Source organism: Homalodisca vitripennis, chromosome 5 (assembly GCF_021130785.1).
Source record: "Homalodisca vitripennis isolate AUS2020 chromosome 5, UT_GWSS_2.1, whole genome shotgun sequence".
In the NCBI taxonomy this organism is placed as follows: domain Eukaryota; kingdom Metazoa; phylum Arthropoda; class Insecta; order Hemiptera; family Cicadellidae; genus Homalodisca; species Homalodisca vitripennis.
This window is the reverse complement of record NC_060211.1, coordinates 184,919,760-184,942,537: the sequence shown is the minus strand read 5'-3', so window position 1 is coordinate 184,942,537 and position 22,778 is coordinate 184,919,760. Positions and strand designations below refer to the sequence as shown.

At 37.1% G+C, this 22,778-nt stretch overlaps 2 protein-coding genes across 2 annotated transcripts; both read right to left on the bottom strand.

The window, feature by feature from the left end:
- Positions 1 to 1,240: 1,240 nt before the first annotated feature.
- On the bottom strand, positions 1,241 to 10,829 carry LOC124363315 (farnesol dehydrogenase-like). Its single transcript, XM_046818555.1, has 6 exons — positions 10,662 to 10,829; positions 9,548 to 9,716; positions 7,779 to 7,908; positions 6,754 to 6,880; positions 6,225 to 6,362; positions 1,241 to 1,369 (listed from the first exon to the last, which is right to left on the bottom strand). Exons 1-6 carry the CDS (start codon positions 10,791 to 10,793, stop codon positions 1,322 to 1,324), a joined length of 744 nt encoding a protein of 247 aa, XP_046674511.1. The 5' UTR covers positions 10,794 to 10,829; the 3' UTR covers positions 1,241 to 1,321.
- Positions 10,830 to 15,280: 4,451 nt separating this feature from the next.
- Positions 15,281 to 22,778, bottom strand: LOC124363314 (farnesol dehydrogenase-like). The gene is made up of 6 exons (XM_046818554.1): positions 22,592 to 22,778; positions 21,600 to 21,768; positions 19,955 to 20,084; positions 18,541 to 18,667; positions 16,887 to 17,024; positions 15,281 to 15,434 (listed from the first exon to the last, which is right to left on the bottom strand). Exons 1-6 carry the CDS (start codon positions 22,721 to 22,723, stop codon positions 15,387 to 15,389), a joined length of 744 nt encoding a protein of 247 aa, XP_046674510.1. The 5' UTR covers positions 22,724 to 22,778; the 3' UTR covers positions 15,281 to 15,386.

Sequence of the window (22,778 nt, the reverse complement as noted above, 5' to 3'; positions counted from 1 at the left end):
GTACAATCATGTTAAAATACAGGCTCGCAAGCATATTGTATGAAATAATTTACTGCTAGGTTGATATTACTGCAGTGATTGGATTTCTACAAGACCTGGTACTTGTATGCCGATTGTATGGCTCTCCTACGTACTTTCTCCAAAGCTTATACTATAATTCCAAATATCTAAAACTCTATAAGCTGGTAGAATACACAAGAAATTGAGATTAGCTACAAAGCACAATGTACGATTAAACGTATACATTGCTACAACAAGCATATCTGACCAGTTGTAACACAGTTACTAAGTGGTTGCCATGGCGACGGACCGCAGCAGATGCATCATAAATGGGGATGTTATTTGGCTGTTCCAACCTATGATAACCCCCCCTCCCACTCCAACCTGCATCTGGTCACCGTACAAAGTAACAATTATTTTGCTTCACAAAACACGAGTATACCGCGCACCTTGTTATTTATAACATTCACGTTATATTTATAATTTGTTTATTATATAAGTTTCACTGTAACCCGCAGTAGAGGACTAACAAACTTCACAGTTTCCGGAAATGAAGTGAAAATAGCACATAACGTATTACTATTAACACCAAATAAATAAACATGACAACAACACATTCAATCGTAAGTATTTTCGTATCCTTTCTTTTTAGTTATCACATTTATATTGAAGGATTAGTGGCCTTGACGTCGTTATCAGTTTATTAATCACGAAATAATATTAATTATTTAATATAAAAATTAGTTAATATGATACTTCGTCATAATTATAGTACAATAATTGAAAACTACACTGAGATCTAATGTGATAGTTTAAAAAACCACTTAAATGTAAACCGTTTTTATGTTGTTGTTTAATCACATTTTCTAGCCCATCAAGTGTAACTTAGTCTTAGAACAAGCAAAATTAAGGTACTTACTGAGATATTTTATTAATGCTTAACTAAAGCAAGCTGCAATAGTAATTTAGTTTATATTCTGTTGTTATTTTATTTTATGTTTAGACAATTTTTGTGTATTGCTTTCGGAAATTGTATTATTTAAATTATATTAAAAATAATGTCATGATTTTTTTACTGTTACGGTATTAATACCGATGCACAATATTTTTAAGTCGTTGCTTATAGCCATATCGAATCCAATAGACACCATTGGCTATCTCAGATTAGAACTCATACAAGTATTTTGCTTCTAAAACTAAATATAATGTGAGCAATGGTGAAAATAGTAGAAGTGAATAATGATTGTTTATACATAGATTTATTATACACTTGGTGGACTTGTAGCGACACTTAAGGATAAAAAATGTCTTATTAGTCTTCTTAATAAACAGTTTTGTTGGGGATTGGTGTGATTATCACTTCGCAAACCTGGAACAAAGTTAAATACTGTAAATACTTGTCTCAATGAGAACATCTCTATACCTAGAGTACACTTAGTGGCTATTGGGAAACCAGACAGATCTCCATTGTACACCTGAGCTGCATGCGATGTTGAGAGAGCATCTATGAGTGCCCCAGCTACATCGGTAGGTTCAAGACTTCCTTGAGATCAGTCTAGCCCATACACATCTGAGCTGCAGGCGATGTTGAGAGAGCACCTATGAGTGCCCCAGCTACATCGGTAGGTTCAAGGATTGCTTGAGATCAGTCTAGCCCATACACACCTGAGCTGCAGGCGATGTTGAGAGAGCACCTATGAGTGCCCCAGCTACATCGGTAGGTTCAAGAATTGCTTGAGATCAGTCTAGCCCATACACACCTGAGCTGCAGGCGATGTTGAGAGAGCACCTATGAGTGCCCCAGCTACATCGGTAGGTTCAAGGATTGCTTGAGATCAGTCTAGCCCATACACACCTGAGCTGCAGGCGATGTTGAGAGAGCACCTATGAGTGCCCCAGCTACATCGGTAGGTTCAAGACTTCCTTGAGATCAGTCTAGCCCATACACACCTGAGCTGCAGGCGATGTTGAGAGAGCACCTATGAGTGCCAGAGCTACATCGGTAGGTTCAAGGATAGCTTGAGATCAGTCTAGCCCATACACACCTGAGCTGCAGGCGATGTTGAGAGAGCACCTATGAGTGCCCCAGCTACATCGGTAGGTTCAAGGATTGCTTGAGATCAGTCTAGCCCATACACACCTGAGCTGCAGGCGATGTTGAGAGAGCATCTATGAGTGCCCCAGCTACATCGGTAGGTTCAAGAATTGCTTGAGATCAGTCTAGCCCATACACACCTGAGCTGCAGGCGATGTTGAGAAAGCATCTATGAGTGCCCCAGCTACATCGGTAGGTTCAAGGATTGCTTGAGATCAGTCTAGCCCATACACACCTGAGCTGCAGGCGATGTTGAGAAAGCATCTATGAGTGCCCCAGCTACATCGGTAGGTTCAAGAATTGCTTGAGATCAGTCTAGCCCATACACACCTGAGCTGCAGGCGATGTTGAGAGAGCACCTATGAGTGCCCCAGCTACATCGGTAGGTTCAAGGATTGCTTGAGATCAGTCTAGCCCATACACACCTGAGCTGCAGGCGATGTTGAGAGAGCACCTATGAGTGCCCCAGCTACATCGGTAGGTTCAAGGATTGCTTGAGATCAGTCTAGCCCATACACACCTGAGCTGCAGGCGATGTTGAGAGAGCACCTATGAGTGCCCCAGCTACATCGGTAGGTTCAAGAATTGCTTGAGATCAGTCTAGCCCATACACACCTGAGCTGCAGGCGATGTTGAGAGAGCACCTATGAGTGCCCCAGCTACATCGGTAGGTTCAAGGATTGCTTGAGATCAGTCTAGCCCATACACACCTGAGCTGCAGGCGATGTTGAGAGAGCACCTATGAGTGCCCCAGCTACATCGGTAGGTTCAAGGATTGCTTGAGATCAGTCTAGCCCATACACACCTGAGCTGCAGGCGATGTTGAAAGAGCACCTATGAGTGCCCCAGCTACATCGGTAGGTTCAAGAATTGCTTGAGATCAGTCTAGCCCATACACACCTGAGCTGCAGGCGATGTTGAAAGAGCACCTATGAGTGCCCCAGCTACATCGGTAGGTTCAAGAATTGCTTGAGATCAGTCTAGCCCATACACACCTGAGCTGCAGGCGATGTTGAGAAAGCATCTATGAGTGCCCCAGCTACATCGGTAGGTTCAAGACTTCCTTGAGATCAGTCTAGCCCATACACACCTGAGCTGCAGGCGATGTTGAGAGAGCACCTATGAGTGCCAGAGCTACATCGGTAGGTTCAAGGATAGCTTGAGATCAGTCTAGCCCATACACACCTGAGCTGCAGGCGATGTTGAGAAAGCACCTATGAGTGCCCCAGCTACATCGGTAGGTTCAAGAATTGCTTGAGATCAGTCTAGCCCATACACACCTGAGCTGCAGGCGATGTTGAGAAAGCATCTATGAGTGCCCCAGCTACATCGGTAGGTTCAAGGATTGCTTGAGATCAGTCTAGCCCATACACACCTGAGCTGCAGGCGATGTTGAGAAAGCATCATGAGTGCCCCAGCTACATCGGTAGGTTCAAGAATTGCTTGAGATCAGTCTAGCCCATACACACCTGAGCTGCAGGCGATGTTGAGAGAGCACTATGAGTGCCCCAGCTACATCGGTAGGTTCAAGGATTGCTTGAGATCAGTATAGCCCATACACACCTGAGCTGCAGGCGATGTTGAGAGAGCACCTATGAGTGCCCCAGCTACATCGGTAGGTTCAATGATTGCTTGAGATCAGTATAGCCCATACACACCTGAGCTGCAGGCGATGTTGAGAGAGCACCTATGAGTGCCAGAGCTACATCGGTAGGTTCAAGGATTGCTTGAGATCAGTCTAGCCCATACACACCTGAGCTGCAGGCGATGTTGAGAGAGCACCTATGAGTGCCCCAGCTACATCGGTAGGTTCAAGGATTGCTTGAGATCAGTCTAGCCCATACACACCTGAGCTGCAGGCGATGTTGAGAGAGCACCTATGAGTGCCCCAGCTACATCGGTAGGTTCAAGGATTGCTTGAGATCAGTCTAGCCCATACACACCTGAGCAGCAGGCGATGTTGAGAGAGCACCTATGAGTGCCCCAGCTACATCGGTAGGTTCAAGGATTGCTTGAGATCAGTCTAGCCCATACACACCTGAGCTGCAGGCGATGTTGAGAGAGCACCTATGAGTGCCCCAGCTACATCGGTAGGTTCAAGAATTGCTTGAGATCAGTCTAGCCCATACACACCTGAGCTGCAGGCGATGTTGAAAGAGCACCTATGAGTGCCCCAGCTACATCGGTAGGTTCAGGAATTGCTTGAGATCAGTCTAGCCCATACACACCTGAGCTGCAGGCGATGTTGAGAAAGCATCTATGAGTGCCCCAGCTACATCGGTAGGTTCAAGACTTCCTTGAGATCAGTCTAGCCCATACACACCTGAGCTGCAGGCGAATGTTGAGAGAGCACCTATGAGTGCCAGAGCTACATCGGTAGGTTCAAGGATAGCTTGAGATCAGTCTAGCCCATACACACCTGAGCTGCAGGCGATGTTGAGAGAGCATCTATGAGTGCCCCAGCTACATCGGTAGGTTCAAGAATTGCTTGAGATCAGTCTAGCCCATACACACCTGAGCTGCAGGCGATGTTGAGAAAGCATCTATGAGTGCCCCAGCTACATCGGTAGGTTCAAGGATTGCTTGAGATCAGTCTAGCCCATACACACCTGAGCTGCAGGCGATGTTGAGAAAGTATCTATGAGTGCCCCAGCTACATCGGTAGGTTCAAGAATTGCTTGAGATCAGTCTAGCCCATACACACCTGAGCTGCAGGCGATGTTGAGAGAGCACCTACCAGTGCCCCAGCTACATCGGTAGGTTCAAGGATTGCTTGAGATCAGTATAGCCCATACACACCTGAGCAGCAGGCGATGTTGAGAGAGCACCTATGAGTGCCCCAGCTACATCGGTAGGTTCAAGGATTGCTTGAGATCAGTCTAGCCCATACACACCTGAGCTGCAGGCGATGTTGAGAAAGCATCTATGAGTGCCCCAGCTACATCGGTAGGTTCAAGACTTGCTTGAGATCAGTCTAGCCCATACACACCTGAGCTGCAGGCGATGTTGAGAGAGCACCTATGAGTGCCCCAGCTACATCGGTAGGTTCAAGGATTGCTTGAGATCAGTCTATCCCATACACACCTGAGCAGCAGGCGATGTTGAGAGAGCACCTATGAGTGCCCCAGCTACATCAGTAGGTTCAAGAATTGCTTGAGATCAGTCTAGCCCATACACACCTGAGCTGCAGGCGATGTTGAGAAAGCACCTATGAGTGCCCCAGCTACATCGGTAGGTTCAAGAATTGCTTAAGATCAGTCTAGCCCATACACATCTGAGCTGCAGGCGATGTTGAGAGAGCACCTATGAGTGCCAGAGCTACATCGGTAGGTTCAAGGATAGCTTGAGATCAGTCTAGCCCATACACACCTGAGCTGCAGGCGATGTTGAGAAAGCATCTATGAGTGCCCCAGCTACATCGGTAGGTTCAAGAATTGCTTGAGATCAGTCTAGCCCATACACACCTGAGCTGCAGGCGATGTTGAGAAAGCATCTATGAGTGCCCCAGCTACATCGGTAGGTTCAAGGAATTGCTTGAGATCAGTCTAGCCCATACACACCTGAGCTGCAGGCGATGTTGAGAAAGCATCTATGAGTGCCCCAGCTACATCGGTAGGTTCAAGGATTGCTTGAGATCAGTCTAGCCCATACACACCTGAGCTGCAGGCGATGTTGAGAAAGTATCATGAGTGCCCCAGCTACATCGGTAGGTTCAAGAATTGCTTGAGATCAGTCTAGCCCATACACACCTGAGCTGCAGGCGATGTTGAGAGAGCACCTATGAGTGCCCCAGCTACATCGGTAGGTTCAAGGATTGCTTGAGATCAGTCTAGCCCATACACACCTGAGCAGCAGGCGATGTTGAGAGAGCACCTATGAGTGCCCCAGCTACATCGGTAGGTTCAAGGATTGCTTGAGATCAGTCTAGCCCATACACGCCTGAGCTGCAGGCGATGTTGAGAGAGCACCTATGAGTGCCCCAGCTACATCGGTAGGTTCAAGGATTGCTTGAGATCAGTCTAGCCCATACACGCCTGAGCTGCAGGCGATGTTGAGAGAGCACCTATGAGTGCCAGAGCTACATCGGTAGGTTCAAGGATTGCTTGAGATCAGTCTAGCCCATACACACCTGAGCAGCAGGCGATGTTGAGAGAGCACCTATGAGTGCCCCAGCTACATCGGTAGGTTCAAGGATTGCTTGAGACCCCTCAAGCCGATACATGTACGGCGCTGTGGCCTCTGTTCTAGTCATGGCTGGGCTGATGCTCTAAAACACGTTACAATGAATTAGTTCCCTCAGTAGATAGATACCTCTTAGAATAAGTTTTACCTTTCTCCAACACTGGGAGATGGATCTCACCTCGTTTTGGGTGCCGCTGTGTTATATTCTTAAAGTATAACAATGTATACTCACGGTGACCTTGATAGTACTGTTCTTCTCTGCCAGTTCCTTTCTCCAACACTGGGAGATGTCTCTCACCGCGTGTTTGGTGCCGCTATGTTATATTCTTAAAGTACAACAATGAGTATACACTCACGGTGACCTTGATAGTACTGTTCTTCTCTGCCAGTTCCTTTCTCAAACACTGGGAGATGGCTCTCACCGCGTGTTTCGTGCCACTGTGTTATATTCTTAAAGTAGAACAATGTATACTCACGGTGACCTTGATAGTACTGTTCTTCTCTGCCAGTTCCCTTCTCAAACACTGAGAGATGGCTTTCACCGCGTGTTTGGTGCCGATGTACATATTAGCTGTGTTAAATTCTGTTATATGGCCTAGGACACTGCAACAAGACAAATTATATATTAACTTTCAAACCAATATAAATATTTATTAAAAAAATAAAGAAATGTATGAACTAATTTTTTACATCTTAACTTAATCATTCCTTTTAAAGGATTCTCTCTTCCTTTATTTATCTATTTCAATACCGAAACTTCACAAATGTTTCTTAGTCTTAGAAGATAAATTATAGACACAGGGGACAAAAAGAATACTTTATTACACACTTGATTACATGGACTATAGAAAGCGCTAGAAAAGAAAAAATGGGACAAAGTATATTATTACCTAGTAATTTTATGACTTGAAATAAATAGATTCAGTGATAACAAGCAAAAGTATAATACATCATGAGTAATTGTACTATAACCTTATGAAAAATTGTCCGGGTGGTCTCTATAGGTATTTGCTTGAAGTCAAGGTCTTTTCCATGTAAGAACATGAACCATCCCTCTATATATCAAATGTGCTGCTGACCACTCGCATCTTCTACTGTCAAAGATAGCTAGAACTTCATTACAACGTTAAATAAACATACATTTTTTATGTTAATGTTTTTATAATGAAATCCTTTTAGAATTTTAAATGTTAAAATGTTTGGCAAATTTGTTTATAGTCGCAAGTTCGATTTTGAAAATAAAATTTAATAAGTTTGCACTATTTTTGTTTATGTTTTTGGTAATCTGGAAAGATAATTAATTACAACTGCTCTTTTTTCATTTAAGATACTTTAATTACAATACGATCACTTATAAAAAGGTTGGCCAGCTTCTCGAGAACGGTTGCAGAATGCGAGATACAACGCTAACATTTCATTTTCACTAGAAACCCCACTGTAACTGAATAAGTTATAGTTCTCTAAATCGAGTAAGGTGTACACTATCCAAGGTTATACCCACCTGTTGATTATAAAAATATGACCGTTCTGATTGTTACGCTTTTCCATGGACTTGAGGTACTCTCTGGTACATATGGTGACAGCGAGTACATTCACTTCCCACATGTTCCGCCAGTCCTCTGTCTTCCCGTCTGGAAAACAATGTTGGGATTATACGCGACAGACAGTCCTCTAAACAATAATAATTAATTTTAGTAAACATCTTCCCACTCCATAATTTACCGCACGAAAATAGTTTTGTGCCAAATATAATGTTGATAAACAAACAAAAAAAAACAAATCCACTCTCAACTCATTTCCAACTGGTGAGATAATCTTACAATAGATTTCCTTAATTGTAGATTTCCTTGCTAAATTAAAACCTGATTCGAGTAGCTTCAAGTTAAGAACCGGCTTTTAGTGGATCAAATTGAGTTTTTTTCCCATAAGAACATTGTTAAACATTATGTACTTTTACGGCACTATTTTTTATCGTAGGTTTATGGGAGATTTCTCATTTTGAAGGCTCCAGTTTTTTTGTAAAGTGTGTACTTTTTAAAATAATACTGTTCAACAAAGTTTTAGATTTTCTTCTAAATAATCAGTTTGATATACGCACAAAGGCATTTGGACGCGTATTAGTTGATCTTTAAAATTTGTCATTTCCCTTGGTGTTTCTTATAGTGTGTTTAAATAAAATTCCCGTCACTATAACCGGCTCTTAATCAATACTGTTTTCATTAAATAATGATAACTAAATTTGATGCAATCCTGTACCGTATGACGATTACACATGGGGGTGGTGACTTCTGAGGTCGTAGTAATAAATACTCGAATTACAAAGTTTACTTATAAGTTCAATTTAATTAATGAAACTTACAAGCACTACTTTTAGTTGGTAAATTAAATGTTCGCCTTGCCACGTTGCTGCCAATTAGAGTACAAGAACTAAAAATGTACATCTGATAGGTGGGCCTAAAATATCCAATGTCTATGGAATTAGGCGTACGATATTTTACTTTTTAAAACTTTAAGATTTTACTTCCCTTCGCAATATGTAGACTCACAACCCGGGCGTCGGCGTCTTGGCACGAGACATTGAAGCTGTAGTCTAAGAAGGGTTATTTCTAGTCGGTAATTATTAGGAGAGGAGTAGAAGTTATGAAAGTGGTAGCCATCTACTCAAATAATAAGTGAGCTCGCCTAAAACAAATTCGCGACGGTATTAGCCATTTAATGAGACAAAAAACTTATCACAACGTGCTCGTCAGAAGGACGACGCCACAACTTGTATCTATTTCAATCAAGCAAATAAAAGATCTTCAAGGGTAAGTTACTTTACTATTTACAACTTTACTTTACGTTACATTCATTTTTATATGTTTGGCATCAAAGGGCTAATTTAATAATACGAAAATATAAATTTTACTTACGGACATAGCTCGCGAGGTCAGATCGATCACGTAGTTGGGCTGCTACGAAGGGTTACAATAAAATATTCATACGCGTGCCAATTAGGTAGTTAGTCCGCCGATAATTTAGTTCCGGAACATTGGATAAAAAATAATATTAAGTTGTACTGGCTAACTAGGTTGTGAAATGTTACATAATATAAAATGGAACTAACTAACGGTACAAACCTTTCGATATTTTATCCCAGCAAAGTTAAGATTAGTCCTGACAAGTATATATATTAAATTAGGCAGTCTAGAATAATTATGTATACTTTTATACAGCTATATAAACTTTTAATTTTAGGTTTTTTAGAAAACCTGTACTTTTTTAATTCACCTTTTATATAATTTAATCTGGCTAGCCCAGCATTGTTGACCAGCACGTCAGCTCCACCCAACTCCTTCTCTACCCACTCGAAAGCAGCAAGAATATCTTCTTCTTTTCTCACATCAGCTTTCAATGCATACAGCTTCCCCGGTTCTTTTGAAAGTTCCTTTGACAGTTGCTATAAAAAACAATATTAATTTCGAGTGAAATTAATAAATAATATGTTATAAAGTATGAAATCCCAAATGACTAATGTTAAATGCCAAACTATTAGAATGTTATACGAGTGAATAAAATATATAAAACCGTTAAATCTCATAAAAAATCCAGAAACTAAAGAAATGTCAATATGCGCGCTAAAGACTCGTTAGTAAGAGACCTCAAAATTTTCTTTTATATCGATTTATCCAAAGCCTGTATAATAGTGGTAACGAAAACGTTCGTATTTAAAAATAAATATTACAAAATAATTTACAAAATTACTTGGAATACATATGTGCTGCTGGAAAGACTCGGAAAAACAAAAAAATTAACAATGAAGCTCTGTGTTTATAATCTCTTTCTCCTGTTGGGTTATTGATGGCCTCAACACGATTGGATGATTCACCTAAACTTTGTAAAGCAGAAATCTTTACATCTATGTTCACAATATATTTTTGTTGTTCACTCAAGTAATAAATCCTTACTTTCAATTTCAACTGATTAAATAAAGTAATTTCGATAGTAACCTTTCCAATACTTTTTTTACCAGCTATGATGTGCGAACTAGCCTATAAGACTAACCTGGTTCTGATCCTCTTTTTAAAAATCCCCTCGTACCATATATATTATAATATTATATATAATAATAATAATTATAATTATCAAACATTTTAAGGACCTGTAATCTTGGTACGTTTTTTATAGAATTTATCCTTTAGATATGATATAAATGAGGTTCTAAATAATAGTGACATAGTTTTAATAAAAACCAACTACCAATTTTAAATTAGATAACAATATTTTAAGGGCTTCTTCCAAAAAAGAAACATATATTAAACATTTAGTACAATATAATTTGCTCATACAAATTTTATATTGTTTTTACCAAGCCTGTATGTAGCAACTAACTCTAAATATTTACCTGTATATTCTCCTGCCTCCTAGCCAGCCCCACCACGACCATCCCATGATGGACCAGAGCCTGAGCTATAGCAGCCCCTATACCTGAACTGGCCCCTGTCACTATAGCAATCTTGCCTTTCCACTGATCCATTGCAAGCTGCAAACTGTTTCAAATGTTATAAATTAGCCGTAGAGCCTTCTGTTTTATCTACAAAACATGTAGATAAGATAGCGTTATCATGCATTAGCACTCTAATTTTTATCAACAACTCAGTAACTCATCTATTTTATATTTAAACTGATAATTATGATTTCTTATTTATGTATTGGTACCATACGTACACTATACATTAGATACACCTAGTCGACTTTCTGTAAATACGTTGTTGCAAAGGTCACCGTACTGACTAGGTTCTAAGTCACAATACTCGTACAACGGCATCGAATAGATTGTTATATGTCAGGCAAGTAAACTTAAGATAAAAAACAGTCATAATTTCATAAAATGTAGTTCGGAAATGAATGGATGTTCCATGATGTGGTTTGTTTATTCTTTTTACAGGTTCATTGACAAAGGCTTTAGAGGAATTGTGACCACAGCCTAATTGATATTGGAACCTGTCAACCTTGTTACGGTTGAGGTCAAAGCCCCAAGCGCTCTTAGACAATGTCACTACTACAACTACGAATTGTATACAAAATTATTATTGCACCCATTTTTACTGACTGTATGTCAAATAATGTGATTATATAAATTCAAAATATTACCTGATGGTATACGTAGATTTTAGATATTGTTTTCATAATTTTATTTTCTACTATTCAATTGCAGTAGATATATGTCAACACTATATGTTAAAAATACACATATTTAAGCATTTAAATCGATATAAACAAAGAATGATTTAATATCTAAAAAATTTAAAATGTATCATAAATTAAACATTTTTAGTAGCCTACATTATGTTTTACTATGAAATTAGAACAAAAGAATTATGTTCTGTAGAAAACTATTAAAACGAACATTCAGTACTTTGAACATTACTGTAAAATAGAATGTTGTTTTCTAAGAGAGATTTGCAATGGAACTACAAAAACTAACACTAATATAGCTTGTGGAGATTACCGAGCCAGACAGACGCATCAATAACTATAATTGCATCACTGCACCTGATTACTGGTTACTGACATCATCAATGTTGCCACTCATCTGCTCATAATCCTTTATCATTTACATCCAATAGCATAGCTCACACACCTACTGTAGTTATGATTGTGGAGATTACTGAGCCAGACAGACGCATCAATAACTGTAATTGCATCACTACACCTGATTACTGGTTACTGACATCATCAATGTTGCCACTCATCCGCTCCTAGTCCTTTATCATTTACATCCAATAGCATAGCTCACACATCTACTGTAGTTATGATTGTGGAGATTACTGGGCCAGACAGACGCATCAATAACTGTAATTGCATCACTACACCTGATTACTGGTTACTGACATCATCAATGTTGCCACTCATCCGCTCCTAATCCTTTATCATTTACATCCAATAGCATAGCTCACACATCTACTGTAGTTATGTTTGTGGAGATTACTGAGCCAGACAGACGCATCAATAACTGTAATTGCATCACTACACCTGATTACTGAGAACGTCTATGTTGCCTCTCCTCTCTCTTCCCCTTAATCCTTCCTATCATCGTCATCCAATTGCATAGCTCATACATGTACTTTAGTTATGTTTTTGGAGATTACTGAGCCAGACGGAGGTATCAAATACTGTAATGCATTGAGAAGAAAACTAAGATTTAGTTTCTGGTTTCATGCTTGGTTCATTGTTTGTTTACAAGACCATCTTTTGAATTAGGATTCATCCCATAAATCATTGGGAATCTTATCACTTGGCATTAAATTAACAGACCTTCCGATCAGTCTACCGTCTTCTCCCTTAGGACAAGACGCTTAGCAAATCGCATCTTGCTCTATAAGTATCTTTGCGCAACTTCCGGAGTGACAGAATATTCTGGATGGGTAAGGGTGGGGTTACGGGCCGCCTCCTGTCCAGATCCATTAGGAAGAATATAGGGCACTAATCTCAATTCATGTCCCCTCTGAACCAACCTCTCTAGTCAAAGCAGGTAGAGAGTGGCACCAACTTATGTCTAGCCTAGCAAGAACGTTTGACTCTCGGGGAATGAGTCCCAACCTTATTTCTAGGTTAGCAAGAACCTTTGACTCCTAGGTAATGAATCCCACCCTTATTTCTAGGCTAGCAAGAACCTTTGACTCTTAGGGAACGAATCCCACCGTTATTTCTAGGCTAGCAAGAACCTTTGACTCTTAGGGAACGTATCCCATTCTTATTAGTAGGCTAGCAAGAACCTTTGACTCTTAGGGAACGAATCCCACTCTTATTAGTAGGCTAGCAAGAACCTTTGACTTTGTTTGAATGTGAATGTAATGTTAAGCTTCAACTAACTCTCCTCTTAGTACAGCGCCTGGAATCTCACGCTGTCACAGACTTAACTCCACAAACATGGAGTCATGTTCGTCTGAAGAGGTAAAAACAGTCCGTGGCGAAGAAGTTCAAAATAAACTCGTTACATTGTTTCCACACCAGAGACACCTAAACCACAAGATATAGAGTAATAAAGGTGAAGAGCTATTCTCATTGTCTCATCAGGTTTCATCCAGATTCCAGGAGTCAAGTCTGTAACAGAGTCAGATTCCAGACGCTGCACTTCGAGGAAGGTGAATTGAAGCCCAAACACTTAATCTAAAAACTTGTCATGGAGTGTAGAAATACCCTACCAGCCTACCTAGCCTTACGAGTTACAAATATGTTGCTTGTGCTCCTTTTGATAGAAAACATTACCTCCATATTGATTATTTAACATTTAAATTTGTTATTTTAAAAACTAACTACAAACTAGGTTAACATAATTATTTTAACCTAGTTTGTAATTATGTATTAGGTTACTTCTTTACCTAAAGAAGAGATCAGATTGCAGATCTCGAAACGTAGTGTTACTGATTTCTTGTTTCACTGAACGATGGCAAATGTACGGAAAAATCCTGTTCCTTCACAATCCTTCCATCGTCAAAAACAACCTTCAAACAAAGTACTAATATGTATAATATTACAGTACTTAATATTATTCAACCTCCTTCATATATATGTTATTTCATAAAACACATCTTAATTCAACTTCAAATTCAAACCCAACCTTTCTGCGCTCTAAGTGTGATATTTTTAGATATTACTGATCACAAGGTATGTTATTGATGTGACTTTTATTCGTGAGATAAAATTCACATCAAACCTGTTATTATACAGTTACCAAGAGGTTGCCATGACAACGGACCGCAGTAGATGCATTATGAATGGTCCTACTGTCTGGCTGTTCCTCCTAATGGCAACCTCCCCAACCGTTCTTTGGTTGTACTCACTCCCTTTTTTTACTCTTAGTTTCTAGTTCTGTGCCTGTTGGGTTCTAAGTTTCTAACTATACACGAGCTGCTACTTGTATAATGTTAAGTCCACCCTTAACGTCTATTGGTGCCATAAAGTAACAATCAACGTTTTTTGTTACGGATTTAAAATGAAGATTGTATCATCAGGACTTACCTAACTGCGGCAAAAAAAATATGATAAAAACCACTGGAATGGTTAAGTCTGTGTGTAATTGTATCCATTGTACGGTACAGACTGAACGCATTTACAATGTGTTTAAAAGCGTGCAGTTTTAATAAATCAAAGAAGACTAAGTTCATTTAATTTATAAGATGGTATTCTCTGACATGGTATTTGAAAAAAAAGAAAGAAAGAATTTATTTTCTTACTCCAACACAATACAAAGACATAACACATAGGATTATTGTTCACTACTTAACAATGACTAGACTAAATTTCCAAAATCGTCTATTAAAAAAAATTAACATAAATAATAGTTTTTTTATTGAAGAATACAACATATAATAATACTTAAAGATTACCACCATATTTCACATCTTTTTACACTTAGATGAGAAAATTTAGGGCCTCAAAGGCTTAAGCATGATTTGAGATTCCGGTATATAAACATTAGGTTTAAAAAAAAATATCAGCGCTCAAAATGAAAGTTATTATACAACGTTGATAATTAAAACAATGCTTTAACAGTCCTAGCTAAACAAAAGGTGTTATTCCCTGTATGATAATGTAATAGGATTAATCAATTAATACAAATTAACTTAAAATTATAAAGTGCACATCAATATTAAACATTATACAAGATACTCTGCTTGAACCTAAGATAGTAAATATCAGTCTAGGACTCAATGGCAACATATTGAACCAAATATTCAACTTGTAAAAGCCCATTTTTAAGCATTTTAAAAAGTTTGGTGGGACATTATTTTCCATTTTAGGTAATCAAGCAGTTTATTGTAAATTCGAGGCGCTAAGAATGTGTGGTAACACATTTAAATAATTACTTTAATCCATAACCACATCAATAAATTTCCAACTAATACCAAATTAATGGTTTAATATTAGGAAAAAAAACCAGGTTCATTATTTGAGCTACATTGAACGTGGTCTTGGTAATGAAAGTAAGAGATGGGAAAATAAATTAAATATACAATAGACAGATTATACGTTAATTTAATACAAATGTTATAATGTTTATATTAAACTGTTGGAAGGGATAAAGGAAATTGATGCAGAATTTTTTTATTAATTAGTCTTCTTCTTAATAAACATGTTTATTCGGTATAGGCGAGATGATCAGTTCACAAATCTGGAAGAGAAAAACTATAATCAGATTTTTACTTTTACTTATAATTATAAGTTTAATTTATACAAAAAATAATATGTATTAAATGTCTCAGTTTACTAGTGTAACACCAAGCTAAAGCCTACATTTTTATTAATATTCACCTTTAAAAAATTATTAAATAATTGAATGAGGAAGTGTAGCAAAAAGAAATTTAAAATGGTTTACTAAAAAAGTAATGAAGATATATTACATAAAGAGAGTCGATGGACGAGCGGTCTTAGATGTCGGATTTTTTATCTGACTTTGATAGCGCAGGTTCAAATCCTGCTTGTGACCGTTGTTTTTTATCAGTACCATCGACCTTGTACTGTATCGACTCTCCCCCTTATTGTGTTAGATCCTCGCACGGGCCAGTGGCTCATGAGGACGGGTATAATAAGGCTTAAAAAGGTATTGGCCTCTTTAAAAAAATAAAGAATGATTTTTAATTGTGGGCAATAGAGTTTTTGATTACTAGAAATAAAAATTTGATGGAATCTTAATTTGCCTTGATTAGCTGCCAATATTCCATTAGACTGCAGTTTATGGAACAAGATATTATACAAGATAAGAATACGCCTCGCCAAATGTTACAATAATAAAATAAATATTGGAAAATGTATTTATAAATATTAAAATTAAATTAAAATAAATATTTATTGTTCATTTACCAGTGATATTAAATTAAACTTTTTTCTAATGCTCCAAGATTCTTCATAAAATACTTACTTGAATTTTGTACTAACTCATATCATTTAGAGAATCAATTTGTTTATCAATTCATTCATAAGGGAATAAATAAAAACGAACCAGGTTTAGTTGGAATCAAGTAATAACTATGTTATTGCCTTCTATGAACTAATAGTTGTCTTAGTTATCTACCTACGCGATTGTACATTCAATTGCTGTGCAGATCTCAACACTTGTACGTTAGCCTTCTCAGATAGCTTATCGAAAAACTCATAAATATTTGTTTAGTTTGTTATTAGAGTTTACAACATTTCTTACTTTATGTTTGCTTTGCAACATGTAGTAACTGAGATATAACTGTACCCTATCAAATTTTGAACTTTCTCCTTTTTGAAACCATTGAAGTTATGACAAAATTATTAAAAATCATCAAATTTAAACCTGTTAGTTTAAATAGTTATAGTGAATTTCACTCCCACAATTAGGGATTTTCAATACGCAAACTACTATCAAACCTACTGAAAAGTGATAAATGTTATACTTTCCACGTAAGTACGAGTGTGACGCAGCCTAAGTTACAAATTTTGAGATATGCGTTTTTCTAGCAGAACCCTTGGAATTTGTTTCGGTACAGACTAAATACTGAACTCGAACCTCGCTTAAGCGAGTCAGCAGTATCGAACATTATTAGTTAGCCTTTATAATATGCGTAGTATTTAAGTTCAACTCTACATTCGTTCTGACCTGTGTTACAGATGATGTGGACAGAGCATCTACGACAGCGTTTGCTACATCAGCAGCCTCTAGAAAGGCTTGGGAATCTTCCATACGTGACAAAAACCCCTCTGTGGCCTCCGATTTGGTCAATCCAGGACTGATGTTCTGATAACAAAAACCTCTACGTAAGAGATTTAAAAAAACTTTAGACGTTATTTCACATATCTTTAAGTAACATACACATATTATAAAAACTGTACTTTCTGACACTGTGCTTCTTCCTTATATGAAAAAATTAATTTATTTAATTCAATCCGGGTCAATCTTAAACGATTTTCTATCCCTCTTTTTAACTTACCAGGATGCAATAAGTTGGAAACCCAATTATTGATATTTTTAACGTAATTGTTATTATAAACAGGTGAGAGACCGTGAAAGTGACAAAGGAATATTTCTTGATATAATTTCAAACTAACAAAAACAATAATTTTACTTTTATTGCATTAGTGTATAAAATACTGAAGGTGGCCTTGAAAGTATATGTATTGAAAGTATATTTTCTGCCAGTTCCCTTCGCAGACACTGGGAGTTGGCTCTCACCGCGTGTTTGGTGGCGATCTACATATTTATTGTGTTATATTCTTAAACTATAACAATTTATACTCTCAACTTGTATTTTTTGCCAATTTACATGTATTTACCTTGATAGTACTATATATACTTAAAGTATAACAATGTATACTCACGGTGACATTTTTGATCTGCTGTATTTATTCAGCCAGTTCATTCTCAGACACTGCGATGTCTTCTTTCACCGCGTGTTTGGTGCCGATGTACATATTTGCTGTGTTATACTCTTAAAGTATAACAATGTGTACTCACTGTGACCTTGATAGTACTGTTCTTCTCTGCCAGTTCCATTCTCAGACACTGGGCGATGGCTTTCACCGCGTGTTTGGTGCCGATGTACATATTTGCTGTGTTATATTCTTAAAGTATAACAATGTATACTCACTGTGACCTTGATAGTACTGTTCTTCTCTGCCAGTTCCCTTCTCAGACACTGGGCGATGGCTTTCACCGCGTGTTTGGTGCCGATGTACATATTTGCTGTGTTATACTCTTAAAGTATAACAATGTATACTCACTGTGACCTTGATAGTACTGTTCTTCTCTGCCAGTTCCCTTCTCAGACACTGGGCGATGGCTTTCACCGCGTTTTTTGGTGCCGATGTACATATTTGCTGTGTTATACTCTTAAAGTATAACAATGTATACTCACTGTGACCTTGATAGTACTGTTCTTCTCTGCCAGTTCCCTTCTCAGACACTGGGCGATGGCTTTCACCGCGTGTTTGGTGCCGATGTACATATTTGCTGTGTTATACTCTTAAAGTATAACAATGTATACTCACTGTGACCTTGATAGTACTGTTCTTTTCTGCCAGTTCCCTTCTCAGACACTGGGCGATGGCTTTCACAGCGTGTTTGGTGCCGATGTTCATATTTGCTGTGTTATACTCTTAAAGTATAACAATGTATACTCACTGTGACCTTGATAGTACTGTTCTTCTCTGCCAGTTCCCTTCTCAGACACTGGGCGATGGCTTTCACCGCGTGTTTGGTGCCGATGTACATATTTGCTGTGTTATACTCTTAAAGTATAACAATGTATACTCACTGTGACCTTGATAGTACTGTTCTTCTCTGCCAGTTCCCTTCTCAGACACTGGGCGATGGCTTTCACCGCGTGTTTGGTGCCGATGTACATATTTGCTGTCAGAAACTCGGTAGTATGTCCCGCAAGACTTCAAGAACACAAAACAAATACAATAATCTATTATCAGTTTGAGATACTTCACAGAACATTATTTGATTGAGATACTTCACAAAACAATACGATGCTTTTAATTCTCAACAAAATATTCAACACTAGATTTGTATATTTGTAATTTTTACAGAAATGAAATTATGGAAATTTTATTTAAATCTTGTAATAATTGATAACGAAACTTGTAAACCTACTTATGATTAATTTATTATCACGTACTTGATAACGACATGTGGCTTTGTTACATTTTGACTTATAATCAGCAAAGTACGCACTGTGTTAATGGCCAACTATCCAAGGCCTTATATCCCTTACAGTAGGTAACAGAAATTTATTAACGTTCTTTACAACTTATATGTAAAACATAAAACTATATCCTTAAGAGTTAAACTTTAATTTCTCCCATAAAACAATTTTGAGTTTAAATATGTTTTTAAAACTAACTAATACAAAGAATTATTTGATATTTTTATTTCTATTTGTCTTAGTGTACAGTTTACAGAAAAATAACAAATCCAAAATATTGTGCCTTTATATTTTAGGAAATTATTTTTTATTTATTTCTAAAATTAGCTTTACATTTTAAATTTTAAATAGTTTTAGAAACTTTCGACTGTTATATTTTAGTAATATCGAAAAATTTGCTAAACATTTTTAAAGAAGATACCAATTTACTATTATGTGCTGAAATATCGAGATGGAAATTAGTAACATTTGGTAAGGATGTTTCAGAAATCTCTAACAGACGGTGAAAAATGTGGTAACTTTGATAATTATGATCTCAGGAATATATTTACATTAGGTAAGAAACTTTGGAATATTTTCAAAGACAGCCGATTTGAAGTCTGGACCGATGCTAGACGAGGTCTGATAGCAAACTATGTCTTGCTCCGGTCACTAACTTCTTCTCTCGGGTAGTCATGGACACCATCAAATGCAAAGTTTCCTAATGTCACCAGGAAACTCTGGACACCTAAATCCTCTAGGTTTGTTGCAGCGTAACTGGAGGGATTCTTCTATTTCTCGTAAAAACGCCTTGAAATATGAATTTTATAGTTTAAAAATTTTCTCTGCAACCTTGATAGGGGCTTATCAAAAAGTACACTTCTGGTAAGCCACCAACATCCGAACCAGAACCTGCAAGACAGAAGAAGATCTAGTAACCATCATTAGGTGTCATGTATGACGTAACTGTTGTAGACCTAGGGAATATGACTAACTGGAAAGTCTACAGTATTCTATCACAAAAGTTAAGATTAATTACCTATTTATAATGAAAATTTGACCTTTCTGGTTTTTCCGCTTTTCCATGGATTTAAGATATTCTCGAGTGCATATGGTGACACTGAGAACATTCACTTCCCACATGTTGCGCCAGTCCTCTGTCTTCCCGTCTGGAATATTGTTATAACGACATTATTTACCTTAATAATCAGTAATCTTAAATATACAGTGATTTGTAATCTTACAGCTAATATTATAGATCTTGATGTATATACATAAATTTCGTTGCACACAAAGTTTTAAACTTTACGATTATACAATTAAACCATCACCCACTGGAACTGTCGTAGAGTGAAACTGTTTTTATATGTACACAGTAGTTCCAGGGTGGAATTTGTGTTGTTGCACGACCAAGAAAATAAATACGTGTTGGTTTCAAAATTCAACTAAGATATAAAAGCGTTTATTTGCGGTCTGTGATGTTTCTGGTGCTATAAGTAATATTGATACAATGGTCAAGAAAACATGTGCTAACGTAAACTTAAAAAGACTATTTCAGTTAAAATGCATCTACTTCCCGGACTTGTACTCTGCATCTGATATAAGGAGAAGAGGGTGCCATCTCTTTGCTTTACCTTTAACTACAGTAAACTTGTTAAGTGAGACTACCAATTTCGATAACCTTATGGAAAAAACATTCCTAGCTTTTTACATTGAGCTGGGTTTTTAAAACACTGTTTAAATATTATTTCAATGTTTTAGCTGGTTCTGTCACTGGTGCACTTTAAAATAAAAATTTGATAGACTTGGTCTTTGAAATCTGCATAACACCACGAGCATATTTGATCAAGCACTGCATAATTATTCAATATTTGCTCAAATTGAAATGTAAACAAATGATTTTACCACTTTCGTGAACTTCAGCTGAAAGTGTCAACAACAGTTTAGGGTGAGTTAAATTTAGATAACTTAACGTAAATATTATGATTATTTTTTAAGAATTACAAAATAATCCAATTTTTCTCACCTGTTAAACCTTCCGTGGACTATAAATATTATGAAAGCAAAATTAGCGAAATCGGTTCTCGAATTTTAGTGAGACTAAATAATATCATTTCATTGATATATGTAGAGGTTATAATTATTATTATTGGGTTTGACAGGTTGTTAAAAATATATTTAAAATAATTATTCTTAATGAAATCCCCATATACTAATTAAATAAAGGAAATTTATAAAACCAGTGGGGCATAGCCTGGAGGGCGTATTTTCGAAATAAGATTACACCAATACAGTATATAAATCAGAGACCCTAAGAATTCACATGTAAAATTACAGTACAACCGCTCTTGTTGTTTTTAAGTAATTAAGTAACACACAAACACATATAGAGACGCATTGGATTTTTGTATTAATATAAACATAAAATACGTTAAAATTTGAAAATTTCATCCCAAAATCAAAAGCGTTCTTCCTTAACCAAGACGAACTCATTCATTATTAAGTATTTTAGTCCCTACAATCTTTATATAAATATTTATCGCAGTTATGACACAACGCCACGATCTGCAAAAGCCTTTTATAAAATATAAGGATAGACAGCCATGTTTTCCAATACATTATATACCACTGAAAGTGATAAGTACGTCATAATAATGTAAAATGTTTTATTATATTATCCTTACCTTGTATATAGTTAAATTTAGCCAGCCCAGCATTGTTGACCAGCACGTCAGCTCCACCCAACTCCTTCTCTACCCACTCGAAAGCTGCAAGAATATCTTCTTCTTTTCTCATATCAGCTTTCAATGCATACAGCTTCCCCGGTTCTTTGGAGAGATCTTCAGCTAGTTTCTAGTGAAAAACGTTTATCACAAACACCGTACTGTATATCTACCTAAAATTGATAACATTAAATGATCCGAAAATTAAATTAAAACCTATATAATGTTTTTTCTTCCTATGTGAAGGTTGCACCAGGATAATCTGTTCTATTTTAACCTGTCACATTCATGGATATATATTCACCTACTATGTAATAGTTTCCAGAATTTGTGTTAGTTTCAGGTAATCACAACTTTACTGACAGTTGATGATAAATAGCTTAAGGCAGCACTAGCATGTAAAGATAAAAATCTTCTCTGACTTTTTTGTTGAGCAAGTTCCAAAGAAAAAGGTTTTAGTGCTCATTTAACTAAGAAAATGTACATGTTTATTTTTTTCCTTTCATTGTTAGGATTATATGTTGATAAACTTACAATAACGTATGGTAGACAATTTGCATAATATTACAGAAGCTTATGGATGCAGAAAAAAAGCTTTTGTTGGCCTGTCCAGCATTCTACCACTTAACTTGTACATTAGAAAAATCAAACATATATTTTTAAATTTTTGTAAATAACAATTATAATAATGTTATGTTGTCATATTTTTTTCATAGTAAAATATTGTTATAAGACTTTTTAATCTGAGTATAACTTTTAAGAGAAGTTTTAAAATCCAGTATTAGTGTCTTTGTAACATTTATGCATCTCAGCTTGTATTAACTTTTAACACATCATACATTTTAAGGTAGTTATGTGACACGCGGTTTTCGGCGATTGAACATGAAAGCTATTAAGAAAATTAAGTGTTAGGTAAGTGTTAATGATATATCCGTTTTAAATATTAAATATACCTGTATATTCTCCTGCCTCCTGGCCAGCCCCACCACGACCATCCCATGATGTACCAGAGCCTGAGCTATAGCAGCCCCTATTCCTGAACTGGCCCCTGTCACTATAGCAACCTTGCCTTTCCACTGATCCATGGTATATACAGTTCTAAAACAGATGCTGCATTAATGTAACCTAGCTGTTTCGTAA